This window comes from Quercus suber, unplaced genomic scaffold (assembly GCF_002906115.3).
Source record: "Quercus suber isolate HL8 unplaced genomic scaffold, Cork oak 2.0 scaffold_947, whole genome shotgun sequence".
NCBI lineage: Eukaryota > Viridiplantae > Streptophyta > Magnoliopsida > Fagales > Fagaceae > Quercus > Quercus suber.
This window is the reverse complement of record NW_027070367.1, coordinates 108,307-133,034: the sequence shown is the minus strand read 5'-3', so window position 1 is coordinate 133,034 and position 24,728 is coordinate 108,307. Positions and strand designations below refer to the sequence as shown.

Below are 24,728 nucleotides of genomic sequence, written 5' to 3'. Positions count from 1 at the left end.
TTATTTATGACAAACTTTATCTACCATTTCTTTATTTCTCTCCTAGTCTTTGAGGTATGATCGGAATGTTCTTTGGATTATTAATATTATAGATGGTTTAAATATTACTAATGGTAATAGTAATTGATAGACATAACCACAAAATGTTCAACAAATAATTATAGATTAATATCAAGCAATATATGTTAGGTCTCAAGACTAAATATAGTGATTCTAAGGTTTGAATGTGACCTAATAGTGTTTTAGAAGTTAAACAATAAGTAATATTAAATTGTCTCTTTTAAAGAAAAATAAATAAATAAATAAATGTGTTTGAAATGAGTTTTGATTCATAAATATGTGGAACAAATATTAGATTAAATTGCTAAAATTTAATAGAATTTGGAATGAGTTTGAGATTTATAATTTTTCAATAGAATTTGGATTTAGAGTAGATACTCTCGAGTCTCAACCTGACCCTATCTTTTCTCATTCTCAAGTAAGTGCATTGAAATGGACTGAGTGAACTGAAATAAAACAAAATAGACCTAAGTGAATTGAAATAAGTGATATGTTCAATTCAATCAAATCCATGAGTAGCAATGGTATTTATTTTATTTTTTTACTTTAAATGTTATTTCATTCAATTATTTAATTATATAAGCACTACTTTTTTTGTTAATTCCTGATTTATATTGCTAGTTTTTTAAAAATATTGCGGCTAACAATATGTGCTTATTTTACTTATTAAAGCGAACCTATATTTATTTAGATGTTCATTTCTATAATCCTTTTCAAGTTTTTCCTGCTTACTCAATTCCTATTGATGTATATAGTGAAAATTGGAATCTTATTGAGACCAAGTATTGCTTCAGCTTGAAACCAAGATAACTTAATTTTACTTTTTCGGAAAAGTATAGTTCAGATTATCACATAGATAATATAGACAGATGAATCTGTCCACAAAATCACATCCAGATAAGCTTGTGAGACCTAGGGCTGAGTTTGCCGGGCCTTCTTGTTGTTGGGTCATATTTGGGGTCCATTGACGTATAATTATTTGGGCTAAGCATAAATTGATCCACCCGATGGAATGTGACACATAAATTGTTACATCAGTAAATGTGAGCAAACCAAATACTGATTGGGCCATATGATTATAATTGTTTAATAATAAATAATCGGTTTCATTATAAAACTTATATACTTTTTAATAATAAATAACACAAGGTTAGTAAATCTAATTTTTACAAATTCATACACGAAAATTACTCTATCAAATAGACTCAAATAATATAATTTCAATTATAATTTAATTATCAATTATTAAAAATTATTCAAGTTTGAACATATAATTTAAATTGCCAATGAGCTCAAGCTCAATTGGCATTCAAAATAAAATTAAATAAACTACTCCTAAACTCTTACTATTCACTTTGACTCGATTAATTTGAAAGCCCTAAATCATCTAAAGAACAATTAAATGAATAATCATGAACTTATAGATTACATATGGTTGAATGTTCGAATCCATTTGGTTTTGTGATGGATTGGATTTTAAAATATACAAGAGATCTTAAGATCAAAACAGGTAGAACAAATTGAAAAACAAACCGGATCATCTTAATGCGGTTTGAGAACTACTAATATAGTCACAACCTTATTTCCCACCATGAAAAGCATCATTTATATTCACCAAGATCAACTACTAAGCCTAACCCCGTATGCCTAACATGAAAAGCGTCACTGATCATTACCTCAAATATTTATCAAGCGACCCGAATCTCTTTCGAAATATACAACTAAAACAAAATGTTGATTTTTTTTAATCACATACATTGTCTTTGTGGCATAACCCTTGCCTGTTTTTGATCCAATGACTACATTTTTAGGCTTATGCCTTTGGTCTTGGTTTTGTATTATACTTGGTAAAAATTCAAAATCGCAGTGTAGTGCATGTCCACCTGTTTTGATTGACGCCATTGTTGTGAAATTTGTGGAGCAACGTATATCTGCCTGAACGACTCTCTGAATAGGCCATAAATTTGACATGGCTTGACAATATCACCTAGATATAGAGATTCTGTTACCTTCTTTGAGAGGGTTTAACACACCTGCAAGATCAAAATTCGCCATAGAAGATTAATTAGTCCAAAGAACACAAGTCTGGCCATATTAAAAGCTCGGCTAAATCATAAAAACAATCGTAAGGGCTTCCTTCTGTGTGTTTTTCCATAAATTTATAGTGGAACACCAACGTTATGATGAGCTCTCAAACAGGATCACATCCAGCTGAGCAACTTTTTGAACAGCTACAGGATTGTTTAGCAGATTCCCATATTATTTGTGCATTTCCAACACAACCACCACCCCCCACCCCCTCTCAAAAAACAAAAAAAAAAAAAAAAAAAAAAAAAAAAAAGAGAGAAGGGAGAAATGTACAACAGAAAACATAATGAACAGTTTACCATATAGCACATTCCACTTTCCCTGGTTAGAAGACCTTTCTTGTTATCATGCTAGAGTTGCTCTCTTTCCTTTGGCATCTCTTGACTGCAAATAAACCATATAAGGTCAGAAGCTTCATTCTAGGAAGATATCAATAAATGATACTTTATTGGCATAAAAATGCATGGAGGGAGAGAGACACCTGTGAAGCAACAGATCTTTTTGAATCCAGAAACTCCCTGTAAATGTTATATAGTCTCTGCTTCTCAGTTTCTGAAACAGAGGGTCTTGCCTTATTGGCAGTAGACTTCAAAAGACCATCGGTTATTACTGGCTTTTTGTTTGGCTGACAGGTATCTGCACTGTCCAGAAGGTCATGAACTGCTGCAAGCTGTGCATCTGAAAGCAGAGCTTGAAGGTCAGCCCCACTAAATCCTTCGGTCATATGAGCTATGGCATCTAATTCAACATCATTTTCCAATGGCAGCTGTATCAATTGATAAAACCATAACATTATTATATATTAACCTGAAAAAACATGTAGACATAAAATAAAGCTTCATGATTTATGAGTCGCACTAGCAACTGAAGAGTCACAGTACAAGTTTGGCACTAAAAATACAATAATAAATAAATAAGTAATAATAAATTATTGTGTCTAGAAACAACACTACCCTCCAAAAGTTTCAAGAAATGACACTCCCAGGCTTGAGGTTTTTATAAATACCCTCTCACGTCGTTACTTCCTTAATAGAATATATTCCATTTAAAAAAAATATTCCTACTCCTTTATACAAATCTCAAGGATGGAGTGTCATTCATCCACAAACCTCAAAGGGGGAGAGTCATCTCGCCTATTATTTAGAAATTTTTTTTAAGAACGGAATATTTCATAAAAAAAGTAATAATTTGAGGGGGAATGGATGCATTTGTACATCAAAATGCAATTGAGTTGCTCATTAATGTTCTGAGTTATGATGATTCAACAAAACTAGGGTAACAAATAGACTTGAGTTTGAAATAGCCTATCATATGATTGATTAGGGTCAGCACTTGAAAAGAAGAATTTGGTATCAAGTTATGGCTTGTTCAGGGCATTTGTCAAGGCAATCATTTATACCCATTATTTATAGTGGTGATGGGTGTTTCAAGTAATAAGACATACGAGAACTTATCCTCAAATTGGACCTCACAAATCACTAAAATAATTGTAAGCAATTAATATTCAAATTATATTAAAATACCAACGTGCATAACTAAATAAAAGTTACGAACAATGCATTAATTTGATTATCTTACTAACCTTTCTAGAAAGTACTGTAAGAATATCCAACCTCTCCTGTTGAGATGGAAAATCACAGAATAAAAGCCGATCTAGCCTACCAGGTCTCAACAAAGCAGCATCAAGTAAATCCGGTCTACTGCTTGACACGAAAATTTTAAGTTAGTTTACCATCAGACAAAGTAATCAATAAAAAGATCAATGTAGAAAACAAGATCCAAAATCATGAAAATGCAAAGACAAAAGAAACATTCCATGATTGAGACCTCAATTTGTGTACAATTTTTTTTGATAAGTAAAAAGATGTATATTCAAAGAGCTACCTCATGAAAAACAAAAGGTAGAGCAAGGAGTACAGAGAAGGAAACAAACAACAAGAAAAGACAACAAAACAAACATAAGCCAACAAAAGAACTAAGTACAGAGCAGAGAATTAAGGAACAAAGGGAGAGAGTCACTAGAGGTGATTCCCCAAGCCCTAGTCCAATCAAATAGGGAACCACTAAAGAAAGCGAGCAACTGGTTATCGGATTTGTCCATATTGGATTTGCGTATAAGTATGGGCACTAGACATAAACCTAAGAAAGCAATTTGCACAGGCTTATTAACTTGAAGCTGCCAAGTCATGCCAAGTTGTGGGGAGCCTATCCTGTTGCACAGGTAGTTATTAGAGAACTGGGATAAGATTCGTGCCCCTACCAAAGCTGATGGTTTGGGTATAATAAAATTTAGTACTTTTATTAAGGCTTTTATAAGGAAAGTAGCTTTCGAGATATGGTGCAGAATGGGATCAAATGTGAAGTCATGTCATTAGTGTAAAGTATTGAGAGTCTTTGGTTTGTTGGAAGGCAGTAGTAAAGAGGGTCGCATGGGTCGAGTTTGTGAGCTTGTGAAAGGAATTAGTAGTGGTTTGCAAGAACCTTCTTTTCCACTACTAATAATCCCTTATTTTAACATCAAAGAAAGGCCACCATACTCTTCTTCACTTCATTGAATAACAATTCCAACGCAAATTCAGTCCACTGCAACGACACAGCCAAGGAGCCAAATCCACACTGTAATGCTAGAGAAATAGCATGGGAAGAAGTTGAATGGAGTGGTTCAATTCATCAGGCCCATCACTCTGGCAAAACCACCAGATACAAGTACCGATGGTCAAGTGGGCATTTAACCTATTCACATGTAATTTCCACACCACCAACCTGTCCACTCCCCCACAACATACCCCCCCACACACCTACCCCCACCACCCTATTTTTTCCCATACAGAAAAAAAAAATATATATATATATATATATATTATTTTTTTATTCTTTCATCATGAACAGGGAGAAAATTGTAAATTGAAGATGTAAAAGTGATGAGAGATGTGGCACTATATTATTTGTTAGGAGGTCATGCTAAAAGGTTTCTTCACTTTGATCTGAACCATGGGAGTTTACCATCACAAACAAAATTTCAGGAGGATTCTGTGTTTTACAACTTGACCACAGGGACAAAACATATTTTTCCAATAATTTTATGGTTATTGTGAACAGAAACTGACCTTGTAGCAGCAAACACAAATACACCAGTCAAAACTTCAATGCCATCTAATTCAGTCAGAAACTGCAAAAAGGGAAATGCGATTATTAGAAAATTAATTGAAAGAGGATGGAAGATGGGACTGGCAAACAAGAGACTGACCTGATTAACAACACGATCAGTTACTCCTGTATTGTCATGCCCTCTTTTTGGGGCTATAGAATCAAATTCATCAAAAAAGAGAAGGCATGGAGCAGCTGCATTTGCTTTGGAGAAAATATCTCGAACCTGAAATCATAATATACGCATCAGCAGTAGGACTATGCAATACACTTCACTTCTAGAAAGTCATTCAACATATTTCCAAAAAGGGTTACCCATTAAAAGATACAAAGGATGATCATACATGTTTTTATCTTCTATGCACATTGTATAGCTACACATGCATCATAAATCCCAGTTAAAAAGCTACAATAAAAGGAGGCAACTAAACAAATACTGATCACTTCTTTTTTGAAGTGAAAAAAATAATAATAATTAAGAATTGAATGGGATTTTGTGCATCACCCAAATACATTGTATGAATGATGTTTATATAAGAAACATAAACAAATACTGAACAATTGTTCTTTTTTTGAAGTAAAAAAACAATAATAATTAAGAATTGAATGGGAGTTTGTGAATCAGCCGAGTACATTGTATGAATGATGTATATGAAAGAGACATAAAATAATCATGGTATAAAGCTAGAATCATCAAAAGATCCACCAGATGTCTCCATCCTCTCATAAAGCAAACACAAAATAAGAAATTTCAGCTAAGACAAGGAAAGCTCAACATCTTCAAGGAACAAGCAGAGTCAGGTAATGCAAACTGCAAAGGCCTTGAGACTGTGTACTGCTAACTGTGCCATCCACCTATGAGTTTCAACAGAGAATTAAGTCCACAATGGTTCCAAAAGCCTAGCACGACTATAAAAAAATATGCTGCTACTGCTATGTTAGCTCATACTTTTCTCTTCATTTTATATACATTCAGAATTAGTATTAAAACAGTGTTCCTAGGTACTCATTAGTTTTGGAGGGTACCAACTACATGGGAATAGTAGTATATCATAGGAAATAATGGGAACAGAAAAAAGTCAAACATTACATAAAGAAACTAACAATATGGGTCAAAAAGAAGAAGATGATAACTCTTCTTGTGGTTCTTATCATTGGCATCATAATAATCATCTTAAAATACCATACAATATCCTGTATCAAAAAAAATTGTTGAGAGAATAACTACAGTTCTTACACTTCAATCTCCTTTCCACACTTCACTCACTTATACACAATTACAAAATGGTTACTATGAAGCATGCATAATATCCCAGAAAACAGTTCACTGAAAGCAAAAGTGCACAACCAATAAATCAAGAGAAGTGAGAACTAATACAAAATTCCACACTGATAAATTATGTGGATCAAAAAAGCATTGGCTGCTATAATTTGAAACTACAAAAACACGAAAATCATCGAAAAATTGGTATACAAAAAATATTTGTAAGGCAAGAAGTAATTGGACACTCACAGCTTGCTCAGAAGCACCAATATATTTATTTAGCAGCTCAGGCCCTTTCACTGATATAAATCGTAAGGAACAAGCAGCAGCAGCAGCACCCACTATATGTGTCTTGCCACAACCAGGAGGCCCATATAAGAGAATATTTGACCGCAACCTTAAAGGAGCTTGTGAAAAGGTATTTGGGAACTTTGAAGGCAATTCAATTATCTGACATTGATAGTAGAATTAACAATAGAAGAGAATATAACATACAGTACAAACAAAGGATTGGAACTGAAAAAGGAAAAGGGCAAAAAAAAAAAAAAGAAGCAAAATGATAGTTGCATGATAGAATTGAATGAAAGTAAGAGACAGCACCAGTACAAACCAGTTATTATCTATAGGCTAATGATTTGATTTTTCCTTTCCCCTATCATGGTCTGCTAATAATATTATTGAACCAACAGATAGGTGAGAAGTTCTAAACCATTTTGGTTCCATAAAGCAATAGAAATTTAGATAAGGTTCTCTTCTGGAAAATAAGAGGAAATAATGAAAGAGACCAAGCAATTCAGAGTAATTATTGGAGTCAATGTTTAGTCTTCTTATGACAGAGTTGACATGCTGACATTCTCATATATTTTTCTATATTTTTTCCTGAAGCCAAACTTCATTTCCCCACATATCCCTTTTTTGCCCCCCTAGACTGGAGGTAAGCACACTCCCCTGCATACATTCATACTTGATTCTGAAGCGTAAACATCAACGCATTGCATGTAGGAAGCAGTACAAAGTCAGAAGCAGCAAGCATAATCATTTTAAAATGTTGGTAAATATTTCTACTTGAGTGAATTTAAGATGGTGTCATTAATTCCTTCTGCTACCCCATGTTGAGTATTTTACCTACGATACAAGATCTGTGAGTGGGGACAGCTAATCCCCTTCAAATTTGTGGGCTTACAAATTGAGAAGAAATTCCAGCAAAAAACCTGTGCATTTGACTTCTTAACTTGCAGATATGACTGAATAGTTGAAAGGGTTTGTCTTCTTTTGAAAAATTTTAGTTTCCCCATCAGAGGTGGTTTAAACATGAGTCATCACTCTGAATTACATGGGATACCACAAGACCAACATCACCTTATTAATATGTAAATAAGGTTTCAATTACAAATGCACATACTTCCCATCAGAAGTTAGATCAAATATTATAAACTATTACATCCTCTAAGGTTATAAATATACAGCCATTCTGGTGACGTGATAGTCTAGGCTATATTAAATTTTCAAAAAAGCCGTTCTTGTGTGCTCTTGCCTCAAAATCTGTATCCAATGCTTTAAGTTTGCTGTTTATCCCAATAACATCCAAGTATATGCAATTCCTCTCAATACACGTCCACCACTGAACACCATGGTCTGATTAGAGAACCTTAGTTTTCACATTGATTCAATTATGATCTTACAAAATCATTCACATTGATTCAATTATGGCCTTGAGAAATCATTGAAGTACATCACAAATTCACTATTAAGTGTTAAGAAATGAACCCAAATTGAATGATTATGATCATTTTATAAATGTAACGGCCTACCAACAGACAAGCAATGGAATCACAGTACAAAGAAGAGGTGTGATAAAAAAAGGGGAAAAAGGAAATCTAGAAATGAAGCACAAACATCAAATGCATACATATGAGAAAAGCCTCTAAAAGAAAAAGAACATTGAAATTTCTTTAGTTCAAAAGCACATGCTACTGATGAAAGCATATATTCATGAAAAATAGACTTGAAGTGGATAAATACAAACTAGACGAGTTTACCCTAGACATATTTCACTATATTTTATGAAATTGCTGCTTTCGTGGAATTTAGGAAACCAGATATGATTAAGGCTGTGTTTGGGTCAATGTATAATGTTTTCCGAGTGTAAAATATTTTCAGGTGAAAATATTTTTTGAAAAGAAAAATATTTCAGTTGTTTGGTTGCGTTCTGGAAAATGCGCCAAAAAATGGTTTCTAGTGCTTGGTTTGCACATAAAATTGTTACAAGAAAATATATATATATATACTCCGGAAATACGTCGGATGATGTCTCGGCTGGAGCTTCTCTCTCTCTCTCATAAGGGTTTTTCACCCGAAACAAACACAACCTAAGTTAAAAAAGAATATTTATTTATAAACTCATACTGAAAACCACTATTTATTTACTCAGAAAGAAGAGTAGCGTGTTTGTGATCTAATACAACGCAGTGAAAATACTAATGTAAATTTATGACTAGAAAATTACAATGCAAATTTAAAGACTTCACCTCTTTAATAGCATTCTGAATGTCAATCAGACCACCAACATCATCCCACCCAGAGCGTCCAACTTCAGGAGCGGATTTTGTGATGTCACGCATAGCAACTGGAAGGAATTCACGCATTGCCTGGGAAAAATCTTCCCTGACTAACCTAGGCTTTTCGTCCTTGTCAAATGCAGAATGGGGAGGCAAAAACCGACCAATGGCAGCATGAACAGATCTATCAACCAGTATTTCCTGAAAGAATGAGATTGTTTAATATATAATTTCAAAAGCAGTGTAAAATACATAGGCTTAAAAATATACTCTTTTTTTTTTATGTAAGAAATTTTATTAAGAACCAAAGGCCAAGTACACTGGAAATGTACTGCAGTGGCAAAAATAAAAAACCCAAATTACAATGATCAATAAGATAAGGGAGGGACACACAAAAAAAAGATGAAAAAACTTAACTCTAATCAAGTAGAGTACGGAAGAAAAAATACTTTTACATCAAGGATAGGCCATTCACAATCCTCAAAGTATTTAGCATTCTACTCTCACCATAAGCACCAAAACAAACAATGTGGTACAAACCTCCAGAAATCTATATTTCAATGTCTACCGAACTTTCCTTGCCAAGAAGCTAACAGTTCAATAACTTTATATAGCATAACCCAATGGATACCAAACAAACTGAATACCATAGACCACAACTCATATGCTATAGGACAATGAAGAAGAAGGTGATTCACTAATTCCCCACACCATTTGCACATATAGCACCAATCTAGCACTATAACATGCCTCTTTCGAAGATTATCTGTAGTTAAGATATTACCTAATGCAGTAGTCCAATAAAAGAAAACTACTCTACGAGGAACCTTCAATTACCACACCAATTTTCAAGGAAAAGAAAGGACAAAAGAAGGGGATAAAGATTGATAAAAACCTCAAACCTCAAAACCTCTTCTCATTGCTGGCTTTTGACAAACTTTGTTAGCACCAACACCCCGCACATCCGTGGAATAAAGCACATCCAAAAATAGAGCCAACGCTTCTAACTCCCAATACTGCGATAGAGAAACACATGACCTTTGACATAGAAGACTCCCTAGCCCGACTAATACTATACAATTCTGGAAATTGTTCTTTAAGAGAACAATCCCTACATTATACATCCTCCCAAAACTTCACACTAGTACCATCACCTACATCATACTGAAGAAATTTAGAAAAATCCAACCAATCACTTCTAATGGATTTCCACACACTAACACCATAGGTCCATGACACCGGTTTTGTACACCAAACACCCCATCTGTCCCCATATTTAGCCTCAATGACCCTCCTCCAAAGGCCATCTCTCTTTGTTCCATATCTCCACAGCCAGACTTAAAAATATACTTAAATTTAAGAAATACAAATTTCAAAAGAAATGATTATTTGAGAAAAGAATTTCCAGCAAGATTTCACATTTGAGTGAGACACTGTGAGTTAATTCACAAAAATTACATACCCAATAATCTAAAGTAAAATTACTCTGTTCATCCCATTATTTTCTTCTACTATTCCATTGAGGGATGTCCCAAAATACTTGTCAACTTTTGAGAGGTCAATAGACACAATTTTCACAACTTTTCTAACTTATCCTTTATTTTACTTGAAAAATCATTACTTATTTTTCTATGTTTTATTTGAGTTTATATTAAGGAGGGGTAATTTTGTAAACTAGTAATTTTTTTTATTTCAAAGAAAATGCATTAGATTATGTTCACTTAAAAAGTTTGAATTTTTAAGGTGGACAAAGAAAATTGGATGGAGGAAGTACTATTGTAAAAACATTACAACGATAAGAATAGTAAAACTATGATGATAATGAACAAATTCAATATAGCCTGCAGGGAAATAAAAATAAGTTATATCCACAAAAAGTGAACAGGATATCATTCTTCTTCAAAAGTATTAGAATAGACTTATGAAATTAATTCAGACAAGTAAATAAATGGTGAAGTGATTGCGTTAGACTCATATTTTATATGTACTCTTATATTAGCTTAGGGTACTCATGTAATCATTTCATATTAGTGTAACAAAAATATATGCTACAATGAATGGACTTATTAATTAATCCCTAAACCTAAATCCTAATCTGTGTGTGTGTGTGTTTATTCTTCTCTCCCTTTTTCTTCTTACCCTTCCATATTTTGCAACTCAACTTTAAGAAAAGGAACAGTCGAAGTACACAAGGAGTATGAAAAAGATCTTCTTAAGGTTGCCACCAATAACATATCAAAAAGGAAAAAAAAGGAAAGGGGGATATGCCAAAGCAAGAATCCAATCATAAAGCAATTTAAAAGAAGAAGCTTAAACTTAATCTGAAAGAGCTCTGTGCCAATAGTAGAGCAGTTTCTTCTTTTTTTGATAAGTAATAATAATAGTATTAATCATGATGAAAGAATGAATGAAGCAAGTACAAGGTGTTCATGATGGTGAACACAAGAAAAAGCAAAAAACAACAACAAAGATAGAAAAACCAGCTTAGGGGATAATACTAAGGGAAGAAAGAAACTCAATGATGGAAGAACAAGTCAAAGAACTCCAGCACCTAGACCAATCAAACAGAGTACCCTGGCATAGAGCTTGTAACTGAACAAACAATTTCTCTTTAGCCTCAAAAGAGCGCCGATTTCTTTCCATCCAAACAACCCACATCAAACAACCAGGAATCATATTCCCAATGTCCGAAGTAAATTTCCCTAGCCAATAACTCCAACAAGACACCAAACTCTCCACAGAACCTAGCATGACCCATTGGATCCCAAATACCTATAACATTTGTATCCACAATGAGTGAGGTACAGGACAGTGTAGGAGAAGATGATCCACAGATTTAGCAGCACATACAACACCGATTCGCCAAAGAGAGACCCCAGAGCATCAGATTATCCAAGGTCAGTATCCGACTATGAGCTACTGTCCACATAAAAAAAGCCACCCTTTTAGGAACCTTAACTTTCCAAATTCCCTTCCAAGGAAAACTAGGTATAGAAGCACCTTGGATCTTATTGTAATAGGACCAAATATCAAACTTGCCATTCCCATTAAGACACCAATGGGAACTGTCACACCCAACACCCCTAGGAATCTGAGATTGAATGAAATCAAGGAAATAGAAGAGTAGTTTCTTTTTGGCATATAACTATATAAAACAAGCTGTACAACACTCCAGGTCCCCAATGTACTTGGGTTGGCTATTTTTTTGTTATCTATCAAAAAAAAAAAAAAACCACTCCACGTCATACTGCTTCTATGCCATCCAGAACTCACTCTCAAAAATCCTAACAAACTCAAAATGTCCTAGGCATCAACCACCAGACACCATAAAGCAAAAACACTGCTGACCAATTTTATTTTATTTTTGATAAGTAAAACTTTATTAGAAAAAAGAGGGAAAGACACAGAGTGTGTACTAACTAACAACCAAAAATCCCTTGAATTGAATAGTAGTAAGCACATTAAACTGTTCTCTGGTTCAACACTCTTATACATACATACATACATACATACATATATATATATATATATATTTTAAGGAATAAGAGAAATTTTATTGGGGAAAAAAAAAACAGTAAATCCAAGTATGCTGGATCCACACTCTCTAACATCTAGACAATTCATCAAGCCACTATATAGCATAAAATTTCCACGCGTGTTTCATAGGAAAAATTGCCATGATATTTTTTTGCCCCATCCCTAGCCCAGATGCTAAATTGGCCTTAGTTTAAAAACAAATGAGAAAAGACATAATAAGGCTTCTTTGCTTGGCTTCCTAGGTAGAGACTGTTTTTACTCTTAAAACTGACCTTATCCCTAATTCTAATTGTAGTTTGTAATAATAGTCAGGATAAGAAAAGAGTGGTAAACATACTCCAAAGTTGTCACCTATATAAGCACTATTTTAAAGTGAGCACATAATACGAAGTGCCAAAGAGCAACACATTAGGTTGAAATCTGGGGTAATATAATGATGGTTTGTAATGGAGTATGCTTTTAAAAATATAAACAATGAAACTTATCCATTTGATTAATAAATTTGGAAAAAGCTTAATACCAGATCATATGCATCATAGCCATCACATTTGGAAGCTACATCTAACAAGATGTCATCAGAACATTGTAAGGAACGCTTCTGAATTTCATGCTTCAATATAGCCCCGCGTTCTGAGGCAGCAGGAGCAGGAAGTTGAACATGGAAGTCAAACCTACCTGATAATGACCAAATTCACAATGGCAATAATTCAGAATATGAAACCACAATTTCTTTCAGCTCCACTGCAAATACAGGATAGTACCCATAATGCATGCAAGAAGACACATACCTGAAGAGCTCAATGATTGTGGTATATTCTCTAGTGACTTGACAGAAGCTATGAAGGCAATAGGACCAATTCCACATGAGCTCTTCCTCTTTTCCTGTTCAGTGTACCAAAAAGATTCTGTTAGTTGACTATTAAGACAGCAAAACTATAACTACAATGGCATTTAGACTCTCCACTCTTTTCAGAACTCCATCATTCTTGGAAAAAAAAATGGATAAGCAATCAGATCTATTAATGAAAGAGGTTACACAAGCTCACGATGATGAGCACTTTTTAACCTAAAAGAATTACAAAACTTAGCACAAAAACTAAATGAGTATGTAATCTATGAGAGTGATACTATTTGTAAGACCCCACACACAGGACTAATCAAACAAGGTAGGAATTAGCAAATCTTCTAGCTGGTTTTTTGATCTATATTAGCCTCAAAAGTGCAATTATTCCTCTCCCTCCACAACTGCCACATCACGCATAACAAAGTAAAATTCCATATCTCCAAAGAGTGCCTCCCAAACCAATTCCACCACCGCAATAAGAGGTCAACCACTCCTAAATAATTACAATCTCAAATTCAAACAGATGGGTGCAACTGAAGTATTCTTATCTACTGCAATTCTAAACGGTTCAAGAAATACATCTTTAAGACAAGATTTCCACACCAATTCATGATAGACATTTGGATAGAATTGTTCAATTCTAATCCTGATCTCATCTTGATTAGAAGTTACTTCATCTCCCAATTTGAGACTACTAATATAATTATTCCTCCATGGAAAAACCCAGTGTTTCTATCACCTTCCTTAAGCCGAAGCACCCTATATTTTCATCACCAACTTAGTGTGTCAATCAGCTTGTTATGCATTGCTAGCCTACTTCCTAATGGCCTAACCTTTCTTATTCTTTTTTTTTCCTTGATAAATAACAGAACTTTATTAATAAAAAAACGAACACCCCAGGACACAGGAAGTATACTAAGGGTACAATGCACCACTTTCAGGTATAACGAACACCCCTAATAGCCTAACCTTTCATATCATTATTAACATGGCATTAGTGCGAGGCTCTAAGTGAGGTTATTGTTCAAGTCTTTGTTACCACACTTTCAGGTAATTTCTACTATTTTGCACGTGCAAGACCCACGAATGGTTAAATTTTACTAGGAGGGCCTAATTGTGAGGGAGAAAGTTGTGTATGACAACTTTAAATACATTATTAGCCCACTTCCTAGCAGCATAAGCTTTTTATGACAGATGATTACTCAAGTCTAGCAAATGCAGAGCTCATTTAAAGGAGTGTTTTCACAGGAGCTTCCACTTCGGATTGACCATTTTTATTTCTTTCATTATTTATGACATGTTTGGTAGACTGTAATAGGTGTTTTAATGTAATAGTTATTCCTATGGATTAATTATTCTTTAGTTTGATTATGTTTTTATTACAAGGAATAATCATTCCTTATGAATAGCTATTCTTCAAAATGAGGAATAATTATTCATCTTCAAAAAGTTGTATTAGTTATTCCTTAATAAGTGCAATAATTTCAAAATTTAATATATTCCCAAATAAACAAACTTTCCATATACATCTAACAATTATAAAAATAAACAATTATAAAAATAAACAATCATAAAAAATAGCACATATCTCTCTTAAATTTAAAAATAGAATTTTTTAAGAAGATATAATTGCATGAGTAAGAAATTTCCTAAAATAAATGTTAAGTTTCATTCTAATGTTATAACTCACAACCAAACTAATGAATATGTTTAGTTATTACATTACAACACATTTTATTTCTAGTAATAAAGATTACAATTCCTGTTGTAATCCTTATTCAGTGTACCAAACGTACCCTTACTGGCTTTTTTTCCCAGTGTTGTGCTTTATAGACAATTTATCCTTGTAACTCCTTTCCATATTAAGATTTGTTTAGGGGAAAAAGTAATTGCACTAGTTTGATTGTTACTTTGCTAATTGATACCTCAAACACTGTATACTTCAATTGATGATAGCAGCCTAAATGATCTTTAGGGCAAATAGCACCTCCACTTCAAGAAAAGGATGGTGGACGAGATCATGGGTTCAATTTTCATAAGGTGAAGTGCTTATCATTAAGAAAAATATTTTTTAAAAAGTCCATATTTATATTTATTATTCCAGCAGATAAAAACATTAACTATATAATAAACTAAAAATTATTGAAGAAAAAACACCATTCTAGGGAAAGCGGAACTAAAATACCATAAAAATCATTACCCCATATTCATCCATAATGTCCGTTAGAAATTCCATTAATGCAACAACAGAGGTTGACGGTTGAGATCCTTCCAAATTAGAAGAAGAAGAAATGATGCTGTCAAGATCGTCAAAGATGATAATTGATGGTGCATGATCTAAAGCATCAGATATGTGGCTGGAAAGTTCTTGTCGAATGGTCGAGGCCTTTTCTAAAGCAAGACGAGAGCAACATACAAAAACGCTGCAAACACGAAGCTTCATTAGAATAGTTTATACACACTTCATTCCACAAAATCCCTGTCTTGATTTAACATTTTGGGGACAAAGAAAGCAGCTTAACCCATAGAGTCATTCCCCCTTAAAATCAAAATTTCGAATATGTCAATGACCATCAAAAGAAGGAAAAATATTATAAAAATAAGCCCATACATGTGTGCTAAAAGGTCTTCATGATCTTCCAGGGATTTTGCAACAGCTCTTGCTAATAATGTCTTTCCAGAACCCTATTAGTCAGAGAAATGCCAAGTTAAAGTATTAATGGTGCTGTTGATATAAATAATAATCTTATTATTTGATATCCCAAAACTTGAGGAAGCTTTGTTCCTTAGAAATTTAACAAATATAAAAAAACACAGGCATTTTAATGACTGTAAAAAAGAATCACGTAGCCACCACCTTTTTTTTGTTGGTATTAACTATGTTGAGTTTTAAATAGATGGTTTAAGAAAACAAACATATAATTCAAACTCTATACATAAATACACAACCACTTCTTGTTACATGGTCATACAGAACCTAATTAGGAAAATTGTATATCAATCTGGACTCTTTCTCTCACTCACATAAGTACCAACAGGTTCAAAATTATGCATGCCTCGGAACTTAATACAAATTTCAAAAGATATGCTTGAAAACCTTGAAACTATTTTCCAATCTTGAGGGCCCTACACAGACCCCAAAATTTTGTAACTAAAGTTTTGTTGTTGTAGGTACCTAAACAAAATGACGGACGACATTGAATGAATGTGTTTCAATTTTAATGTCCAAACCTTAGTACTTTTGAGCGAATTAACCTATTTTAGGCAAAACTTCTAATACAAATGAGAATTACTTCAGGAAGCATGTAAAACGACAATAAATGGGCATCATAAACGGAAGAGCATGCAAGTCATTTTTGCCCATTCCCAAAACATCTAATCTACCAACTGTGAAGAGCTTCCTTCACCCTTCAATTATTAAATCATCAAACAAAGGAGACCAAAACTCAAAAGCAGGACTCACCGTAGGTCCATATATTAGAACATGTCCAGGGAGAGGAAGATCATAAGAACTGAACCACATCCCAGAAGAGGGTGATAACAACACCACCATCCCTGCATTTGGAAAACATTATCAGGTAAAGACAGCTTTTCTCTAGGGAAGGAAAAAAAGGGTTTCACCATCCTTATAGTCATACGCGAAATACATATCAGTGAAAAAACAATTTTAGACAAACAAAAATTTAATAATTCCACTCTGATGATCAACTGGGTGATATTTCACGAAGTCGCTAGCTCATGTCTCCTTTCAATGAATGTCTTTCATGCTGGCCTTGTTTAATTTGTATGCTCCAGCTTGAGTGGTAGTGTTAGAGTTAATGTTGTTATTTTTCTATTCAATTACTATTTTATATTTAGCATGAAGGTATTCTTGTAGTCTTGCTATATCACTCTAATATAAATATGTGCTAAGGTGTGGTCCTAATTGATTATGCACTAAACCTTTGATTTCCTTCTTTTCTATCAGCCTCTATTTTCAATTTTTCCTCTTCCTCTTTCTTCTCCCTTCCTCCTAATTTTTCACATTTTAAAACTCAACTTCTAGAATTATTCATCAGGTTGATTTCTGGACCAACAGAATCAACCTTTGAGATTCTGCCATGTGTTGATAGACAAGAAGACAGTATATGAGTCTTTTTTAAAGCTCCAACCCAACCTTTTATTGTCCCTGTTGTCACATAGGCTCATGTACATGTGTATTTGAGTATACACAGCTATAACGAAACATAAATTGGTATATTTTACAAGCAACAGACAATTGAAGTCTCACACAAGAATCAACAAAAGGCATTATATATTAAAGAATTTCAAAAGGAAAAATACCTACTATTAATAACATCAGATGCAGCTGTCCCCATCCAGCTCAAGGAAGATAGATCTGAACTAATGTCTTTGTCAGAGGTTTTCTCTTGCACAGAATAGACGGATACAGGGTTCCTCAAATTCAGATTTTGAAGGGCACCCTCCAAACTATTGTTCCTTTGATCAAAAGCAATCTCATATGCATTAACTCTTCCACCTTGAAGAGATTCATCAGAAATAATCAATAAATACGATACATCGATGAGCAGGTCAGTAGTCTTATTTCCGTCTTCCAAAGAACCATTGGATGGAGCCAGTACCATTCCATGAATCCCCCGCTTGAAACATTTCAACTCATATTGAAGCAAAGTTTCATTTCCCAAAAGCAATGAACTAACTTCTGATCCTTTATTTGTAGCAATGGCATTGACTTGTGCAAGAAACCATGCCTGAAGAAGAGATTGTAATCCCTTTCCACCATTGGACTGACAAGCAGCCTCCCCATCCTCTTCACAAGAAGATTCATATGAAAGAGCAGCAACAACTTCATCATGGGTTGACCAATCTACATGATCCACATTGTTGCCTGAGCTAGTTTTCAGAAGCATGTTTTTTACCTCGCGACTGTGTTGGCTGTCAAGCACTTCTAGACCATTTTCCTCGAGAGCTTTATTCTTCCTGAGCTTCTTAAAGTGGCAAGGAGAAAGTGAAAGAGATGGGATATCCTTCTTCAAATTAACATCACATCCCTTTAGGAGAACCCCTGCAGGCATATCTCATCCCTTTAGGTATCTTTAGTATATTACTAATCAAATGCCTGAACCTCAAATTTTTCCTCTTTTTAAGTTTATTACTAATGATCTGATAGGCACAAGTAAGTAATTAGAAAAGACAGATTTTTTTTTTATAAGCATAGTACAAGAATAACATCTACAAACCTAAAATAAACACATTTTTGGAAGTAAGAAGACACTCTGCTTTGTAAGTCAATATACATAAAAAGAAATTTTCAGGAATGAAGGTAGAGTAAGGAACTTAATTGGATATCAGGAAGCAGTAACATACATGAATGCAATCCAACTCCCAAATACAAACGAAGAGACTTTGCAAACATTACATGTCCTTTAGCCACCGATTCTGAAATTAAAAGATGAACAACTGCTTGACGGATTTTCTTCTTTTCAGTTAAATTTCCATTGTTAGCTGGAGGTGAACTGCTTCTTTTTCTAAAGGAATCATTATCAGAATTTTTTGAGCTTTCTTCTGATGATGATCTTGGAATTATAACAACAAACTGAAGAGAATCCAATGAGAAGCTTTGAGCAGTTTCTGGGTGAATAAAAGCAACAGAAGTGAGCACTACACCAAGCTCAACACCATTAACATAACTTTTGTGAATAAATCTCCTGTCTGGATCTTGAATGCGCAATAGTGCCCTTGCAAAAGGATGTTCTTTAATAGAAGATTGCATGTAAGGACCTTCATGTGCATTCCCATTTTTCTTGCGTCTCTTAGGAGCAACTGCAACTTCAGTTCCTGCCACAAGTTGCACTGATAGAACCTCAAAAGTTAGACAAAGTTCCAGCAGACGAACATATATATCTTCAATTATCATGGTTTACTAACCATATGAAATAAAAATGAAGGCAATTCTCCTAATCCATACAGTGAACAACATGAGCACATAATAGATTACCATTGTAACCTAAGTATGTTTTTCAGCTACATGGTACATATGCTGAACCAAGGAACATTATTTCCTTCTCTGTCATTTTAGGCACTTACAAACAAGCATTTTGGAAATGCAATATAGATCTTAAAGAAAAAATAGGTACATGAAAACACTGGGAAACATAAATGAACTTCTTAAACATGGAAAGACAGCTTTACCAGAAAGTTACTATATCCAAGATACATCTTTGGCACCTCAAATAGTCTATCCTAAAAGTTGGTTCTTGAATGTGGTACTTGAATCCTGAGACTCAACATAACTGTTAAGCATTGTATGACATGCTTTCGCCATGTGACGCACTATGAATACATTAAAATTATTAACATAGTTTGTTCTAAAAGAATTTCTATTGACGATGTTTCAAGAAGTTTAAAAACACTACTTCAATTAAAAGTCCACTACCAAAAGTTTATAGAAATTTAAAAGAACTCTCATTATTTATTTTAAATTATTTTTATCATCCACTATGAATTTTTGTATTAATAATAGAAGGTTGGTTTTACACAGTCGTGCTTGTGTTATATGACAACATAAGTATTTTTACATTATAGAACGTACTTTTCCATGTGATGTATTATATATTTAAATTGTTAAATTTTATTAGGATTGGAACTGTTAGAATTGTGTGGATAAATGGTTTAATTTACCATATCCCAATAGCTTAAATTTTTGGGACAATCGGTAATTTAACATGGCATCAGAGCACGAGATCTTGAGTTCGATCCTTGTCTCCTCCACTCTACCTCCCATTTAAATTCTCACATGTTGAGCCTCACCTATTAAAAGGTAGTTTCGGCTCACATGTGAGGGGGAGTGTTAGAATTGTGTAGTTAAATGATTAAATTTACCATATCCCAATAGCTTAAGCTTTTGGGACAATTGGTAATTTAAAAAGAGCAATATCAATTTCAAAAAATTTAGAAGATCATCAAGTTCAAATGTTATGAGAGTGAAACAAATCAGTGATTTAACTCAAGCATTCAGGGTAATTAGCCCTTTTTCAGTAAATAAGAAGTAAAATACATAAAAATGTTAAACAAGAGTTACTTAATTCACGGGTGAGGAATGGCAGCAATACTCCAATTAAGTACCAACAAAGTTTTTCAAACTTCAGTTGAACCAAATAGTACTACCATTTGAGTGAGAACAGGAAATACTAGATATCATCTTACCCACCCCTTTCTTGGGAAAGGTTGAAACCACACGGACTGTAGTGACAGTGCGACCATGCAACCACAAAGGAAATTTCATTGCTTCATAGACGATCCTGACCTGTATTTAGTAAAGGAGGCAATGACTAATAATTGAACTCCAATATGGATATAAGAGCCTATATGGGCAAATACCTTGAAAAACCGCTTTATGAAAATAAAAATAAATAAGGAAAAGAAAACATTGTGCAACCATTCTTAAGACTATAGGACTCAAACGGCAAATTAAAAAAAGAATATGTATTAATACACACACAAACTCTAATGAGCTAAAGCTTAACCGGTACTTCCTCCCAAGACAATGAGATGAATGGTGAGGTCGTGGGTTCAAGACCCACTGAGTGCATGTGAAACTTACCAATCAAAAAATATATAGATGAACACGCACACACACATGATAAAAGGCTAAACACAACAAAAGAACTATGCAGATTTAATTGGACAGCAAGGAAACTAAAATAGAAGATTGACATAACAGAAGAAAATTACCTGGTTCAATATAGCTGCCTCTGCATGCTCAGAGTTAAGTTCCAAAACTTCCCAATCATCCTCACTATGGGGTTCTATAGTAACTAGAGTAGCCTTTGCCACATTGGAAATGGCTCGAACTTGAACTGCGGTACGATCTGGCAATGAAATGCAATCTGCGAATTGTTGGGAGACCTATAGTGGAGTTAGGAAACAACAATAATTTTTCCGAAGACAAATTCATAGAATACAAGAAGGAGCCATTAGCAAATAATTTATAACAATGAACCACAAATTAATTCTCAACTGGACATGCTATGAAAAATAGAGCAATAGATTGCAGCTTTAAGGCATGGATTATTCACAGTAATTTGTAAAATAACATTTTTTTTATAAGATAATATAACATTACAATACAATTACTCCATTTGTATCTGTGCATAGTGTCATACATTTTTTTAGAGTTGGTCCTACGCTCAGAAAATGGAAGAGGGTTAATGTAGGTTGATCGCTAGTGTAAAATATAGTCAGTTAATGGATACACTACATATACAAGTTGGGTCGTCCCCTATTAGCAAAGCACTGCATCAAACCCCAGATGCATTGAAAAGTGGGCAAAGGTTAGCCAGGGTGTGCCCTGCAAGCAACACACTACATCAGTGTTCAGGGGTAGTGAGAAATGGGTAAGAGCTCTTGAACTTTGATGGAGAGATGTGGGTAAAGAAATTATCCTAGAAGAATAGGATACGTATAGGCACTCTGAATATGGGGTAGAAAAAGAATAAACCTAGTGCACCTTCGGGAGACTAATTAGGTAAGTGAGAAATATAGAGAAATTGAACATATGGCATATAAATTATGGTATACAGGAAAAGATACAAATATAAATGGGGCAAGGATTAAGGTTATGAGAATAAAGGATAAAATTTAGTTAATAAAACTTCTTTTAGGATAAGACGCAAATAACATCGTTAGTGCAAACGCTCCTCAAATGGGGTTGGAAGAATCCATCAAACCAAAATTTTGGGAGGACATGAATAAATTAATTCAAGAGCTACCTTAATAGGGAAAAGATTTTTACTGGACGAGGCCTCAATGGTCACGTTTAAGAAGAGAATGGGGTTTTTGAAGAATTCATGAAAGCCAAGGACATAGAGTAAGGAATGAATCAGGAAATACTACTCTACACTTTGCAACAACATATGATACAATATTTATGAACACTTGGTTTGAGAAAAAGGAGTCAAATTTAATTACCTTCAAAAGTGGGACAAACATTATTCAAATAGATATCATCAATACAGACCACCCCCATCAATGAAAAGATGAAATAGGATCACTAAAGATGGTTTGGTCAAGTACAGATGAGCGCAATCAATACACCAGTAAGGCAAAATGAGTTGATTCAAGTCGAGGTAATGGAAAAATAATAACTAAAATAACATTAGTAGAAGTCCTAAAAAAATGTGCCAATATAATTTTGGCTAGGATTCAATTGCACAAAAGAATACATGTAACTGACCCTAATTTTGATTATGAATAAACTTGCAAAATACCTAGGAAGCACAGACACTTCATTTTGGGTACGCCGGGTACCCATGTACAAAACCCGCCATATCATGTTATCATTTTTCATAAATTGTGTCGTACCCGTACTCATGTCCGTGCTTTTTGTGCAAAAACATTCCAACATGTGTCTCTCAAATGTCAAAACCACAACAAATATATATATATATATATATATTTGTCTTTAATAAACTCTCGTGTTCAATTCAAGTAGCTCAATTTTTTCGATTTTTAATGGAGACCCATTTATGAACCAGTATTAGGTAGTCAATACAATACTAATATATCAAAGCAACTAATCAAAATGGGATTGTGTTTTTCTTAGGTGGCAGTTTGTGACTGTAAAAAAGAGGTTTGTGAGAGAAAATGAGTAGTACCTCAATTGCGGAGGAGGAGGAAGTGGAGGTGGCGCCGGACCAGGCGACGAACCAGCGGTGGCCGGTGCGAGAGCGAAGCTCGAGAGTGAGGAGATGAGCAGAAGAGGAGTCGAGAGTTTGGACAAGAGGAAGAGGGAGCGATACGAAGCAATTCTCTATTCCCCCAACCAACCTCACCTCCAACTCCATCCCCCAATTCCCAATTCCCAATTCACGCTTCGACCAAAGAGAAAGAGATGAAGATTTGGGTTTCGGGTTTTTGAATACAGAGAGAGAGAGAGAGAGAGAGAGAGAGAGAGAGAGTGATCAAATGAAATGATCCGCAGATGTTGATGAGGACAAGTCCAAATGGCTTGTTCGTTTTTCAAAGTAAATAAAATGAACTGCCACAAGAACTTGAGGAATAATATCACATTTAAATAAATAAATAAACTTGGTGAATAATAAGTGTTTTTTTTTTTTTTTTTAATAAAAAGATACTTGTAATTTTTAATTGAAGTATACTTAGATTAGGTTAAAATATAATTTTTATCTTGTATAGTATAAGATAAAATATAAGAAATGAGATTAAAACTAAAAAATCAACAAAAATAAAAAACAAGAAGTGTATATTATTGCAAAACTCCTTCTTGGTGACTTAAACGGTTGAATCCCCTTCTCCAAATTTCTTTTTTCCACCTTATCCCCTCCAACTCCTCTTCTAAACATGGTTAAATTGGAGCTGATCCATTATTCCACCTGAACCCGAACGAAGTATTAGATTATATGCTTAATAGAAATAACAATCCATTTTACTTGATAAGTTTTTAACTCATACTCGATCTTAACTCGAGCTAAATGGATTGAACTTGTTCTTGTACTCGACCCAATTCGTTTGTTAGTGGACTTTATAGTGGAGGGGAAGTGTCCATGAAGGCAAAAATTCTCAAACCAAATTCATTTAACGGTAATCGAAGTGTCTAATATTTGGAGGATTTTTTTTTATGGGACATAGAGTAGTATTTCAAAGTTACTCGCGTTTAAGATAGTTAGTGTATGTTTGGCAAATATTATTTTTGCCAACTTATTTTACTATTTAGTTTATTTTTACTATTATTTATGAATTTCACTGCATTTTTTGATATTATTCATAGGTTTCATTATACTATTTTAGATAATTTTTACCTTTATTTACAGTATTTTCAGCAAAAAGTTTCAATTTTAGCAAAATAAGCGGATTCTAAACGAACTCTTAAAAGTTACCATCATTAACATGTACCTTATCAAGTATGCCTAGTTTTGGTGGACTTAGGTGGAAGATTATCAAAATACTGGCAATAGGAAATTGCTTAATAGGAGGCATTAAAGGAGGAGTTAAATGATCAATTCATTCCTTGTTAAACTTTGGTTATTACTTGATAGGGATTCGATGAAAAAGATGAAGCACATCAAAACTACAAGATTATATGAAGAATTCATTTTGTTGATGTTGGACATCAAGCATATTGTCAAGTAAGACAAGTTATTCATTTTTCTATGAGAAATACAACCTTGGGTACATATGGAATTGCGTGAGTAAGGGCTTTTATGCCAAA

General features: G+C 34.0%; 1 protein-coding gene across 3 annotated transcripts; it reads right to left on the bottom strand.

Moving 5' to 3' along the window:
* Positions 1–1,443: 1,443 nt before the first annotated feature.
* LOC112035564 (peroxisomal ATPase PEX1) lies at positions 1,444–23,531 on the bottom strand. 3 transcript variants are annotated; one of them, XM_024068386.2, is made up of 18 exons: positions 23,155–23,531; positions 21,233–21,406; positions 20,705–20,804; positions 18,866–19,351; positions 17,826–18,563; positions 16,962–17,053; positions 16,110–16,183; positions 15,699–15,921; positions 13,443–13,536; positions 13,175–13,329; positions 9,088–9,318; positions 6,809–7,009; positions 5,396–5,521; positions 5,256–5,317; positions 3,731–3,848; positions 2,630–2,914; positions 2,448–2,532; positions 1,444–2,093 (listed from the first exon to the last, which is right to left on the bottom strand). In XM_024068386.2, the coding sequence occupies exons 1-17, from the start codon at positions 23,341–23,343 to the stop codon at positions 2,494–2,496; spliced, it is 3,387 nt and encodes a 1,128-aa protein (XP_023924154.2). In that variant the 5' UTR covers positions 23,344–23,531; the 3' UTR covers positions 1,444–2,093; positions 2,448–2,493. The 3 variants fall into 3 exon arrangements, with proteins under 3 accessions (XP_023924154.2, XP_023924156.1, XP_023924157.1); XM_024068388.2 differs by having other exon boundaries at positions 21,233–21,387; positions 23,155–23,268; XM_024068389.2 differs by lacking the exons at positions 21,233–21,406; positions 23,155–23,531 and having other exon boundaries at positions 20,709–20,804.
* Positions 23,532–24,728: the final 1,197 nt, after the last annotated feature.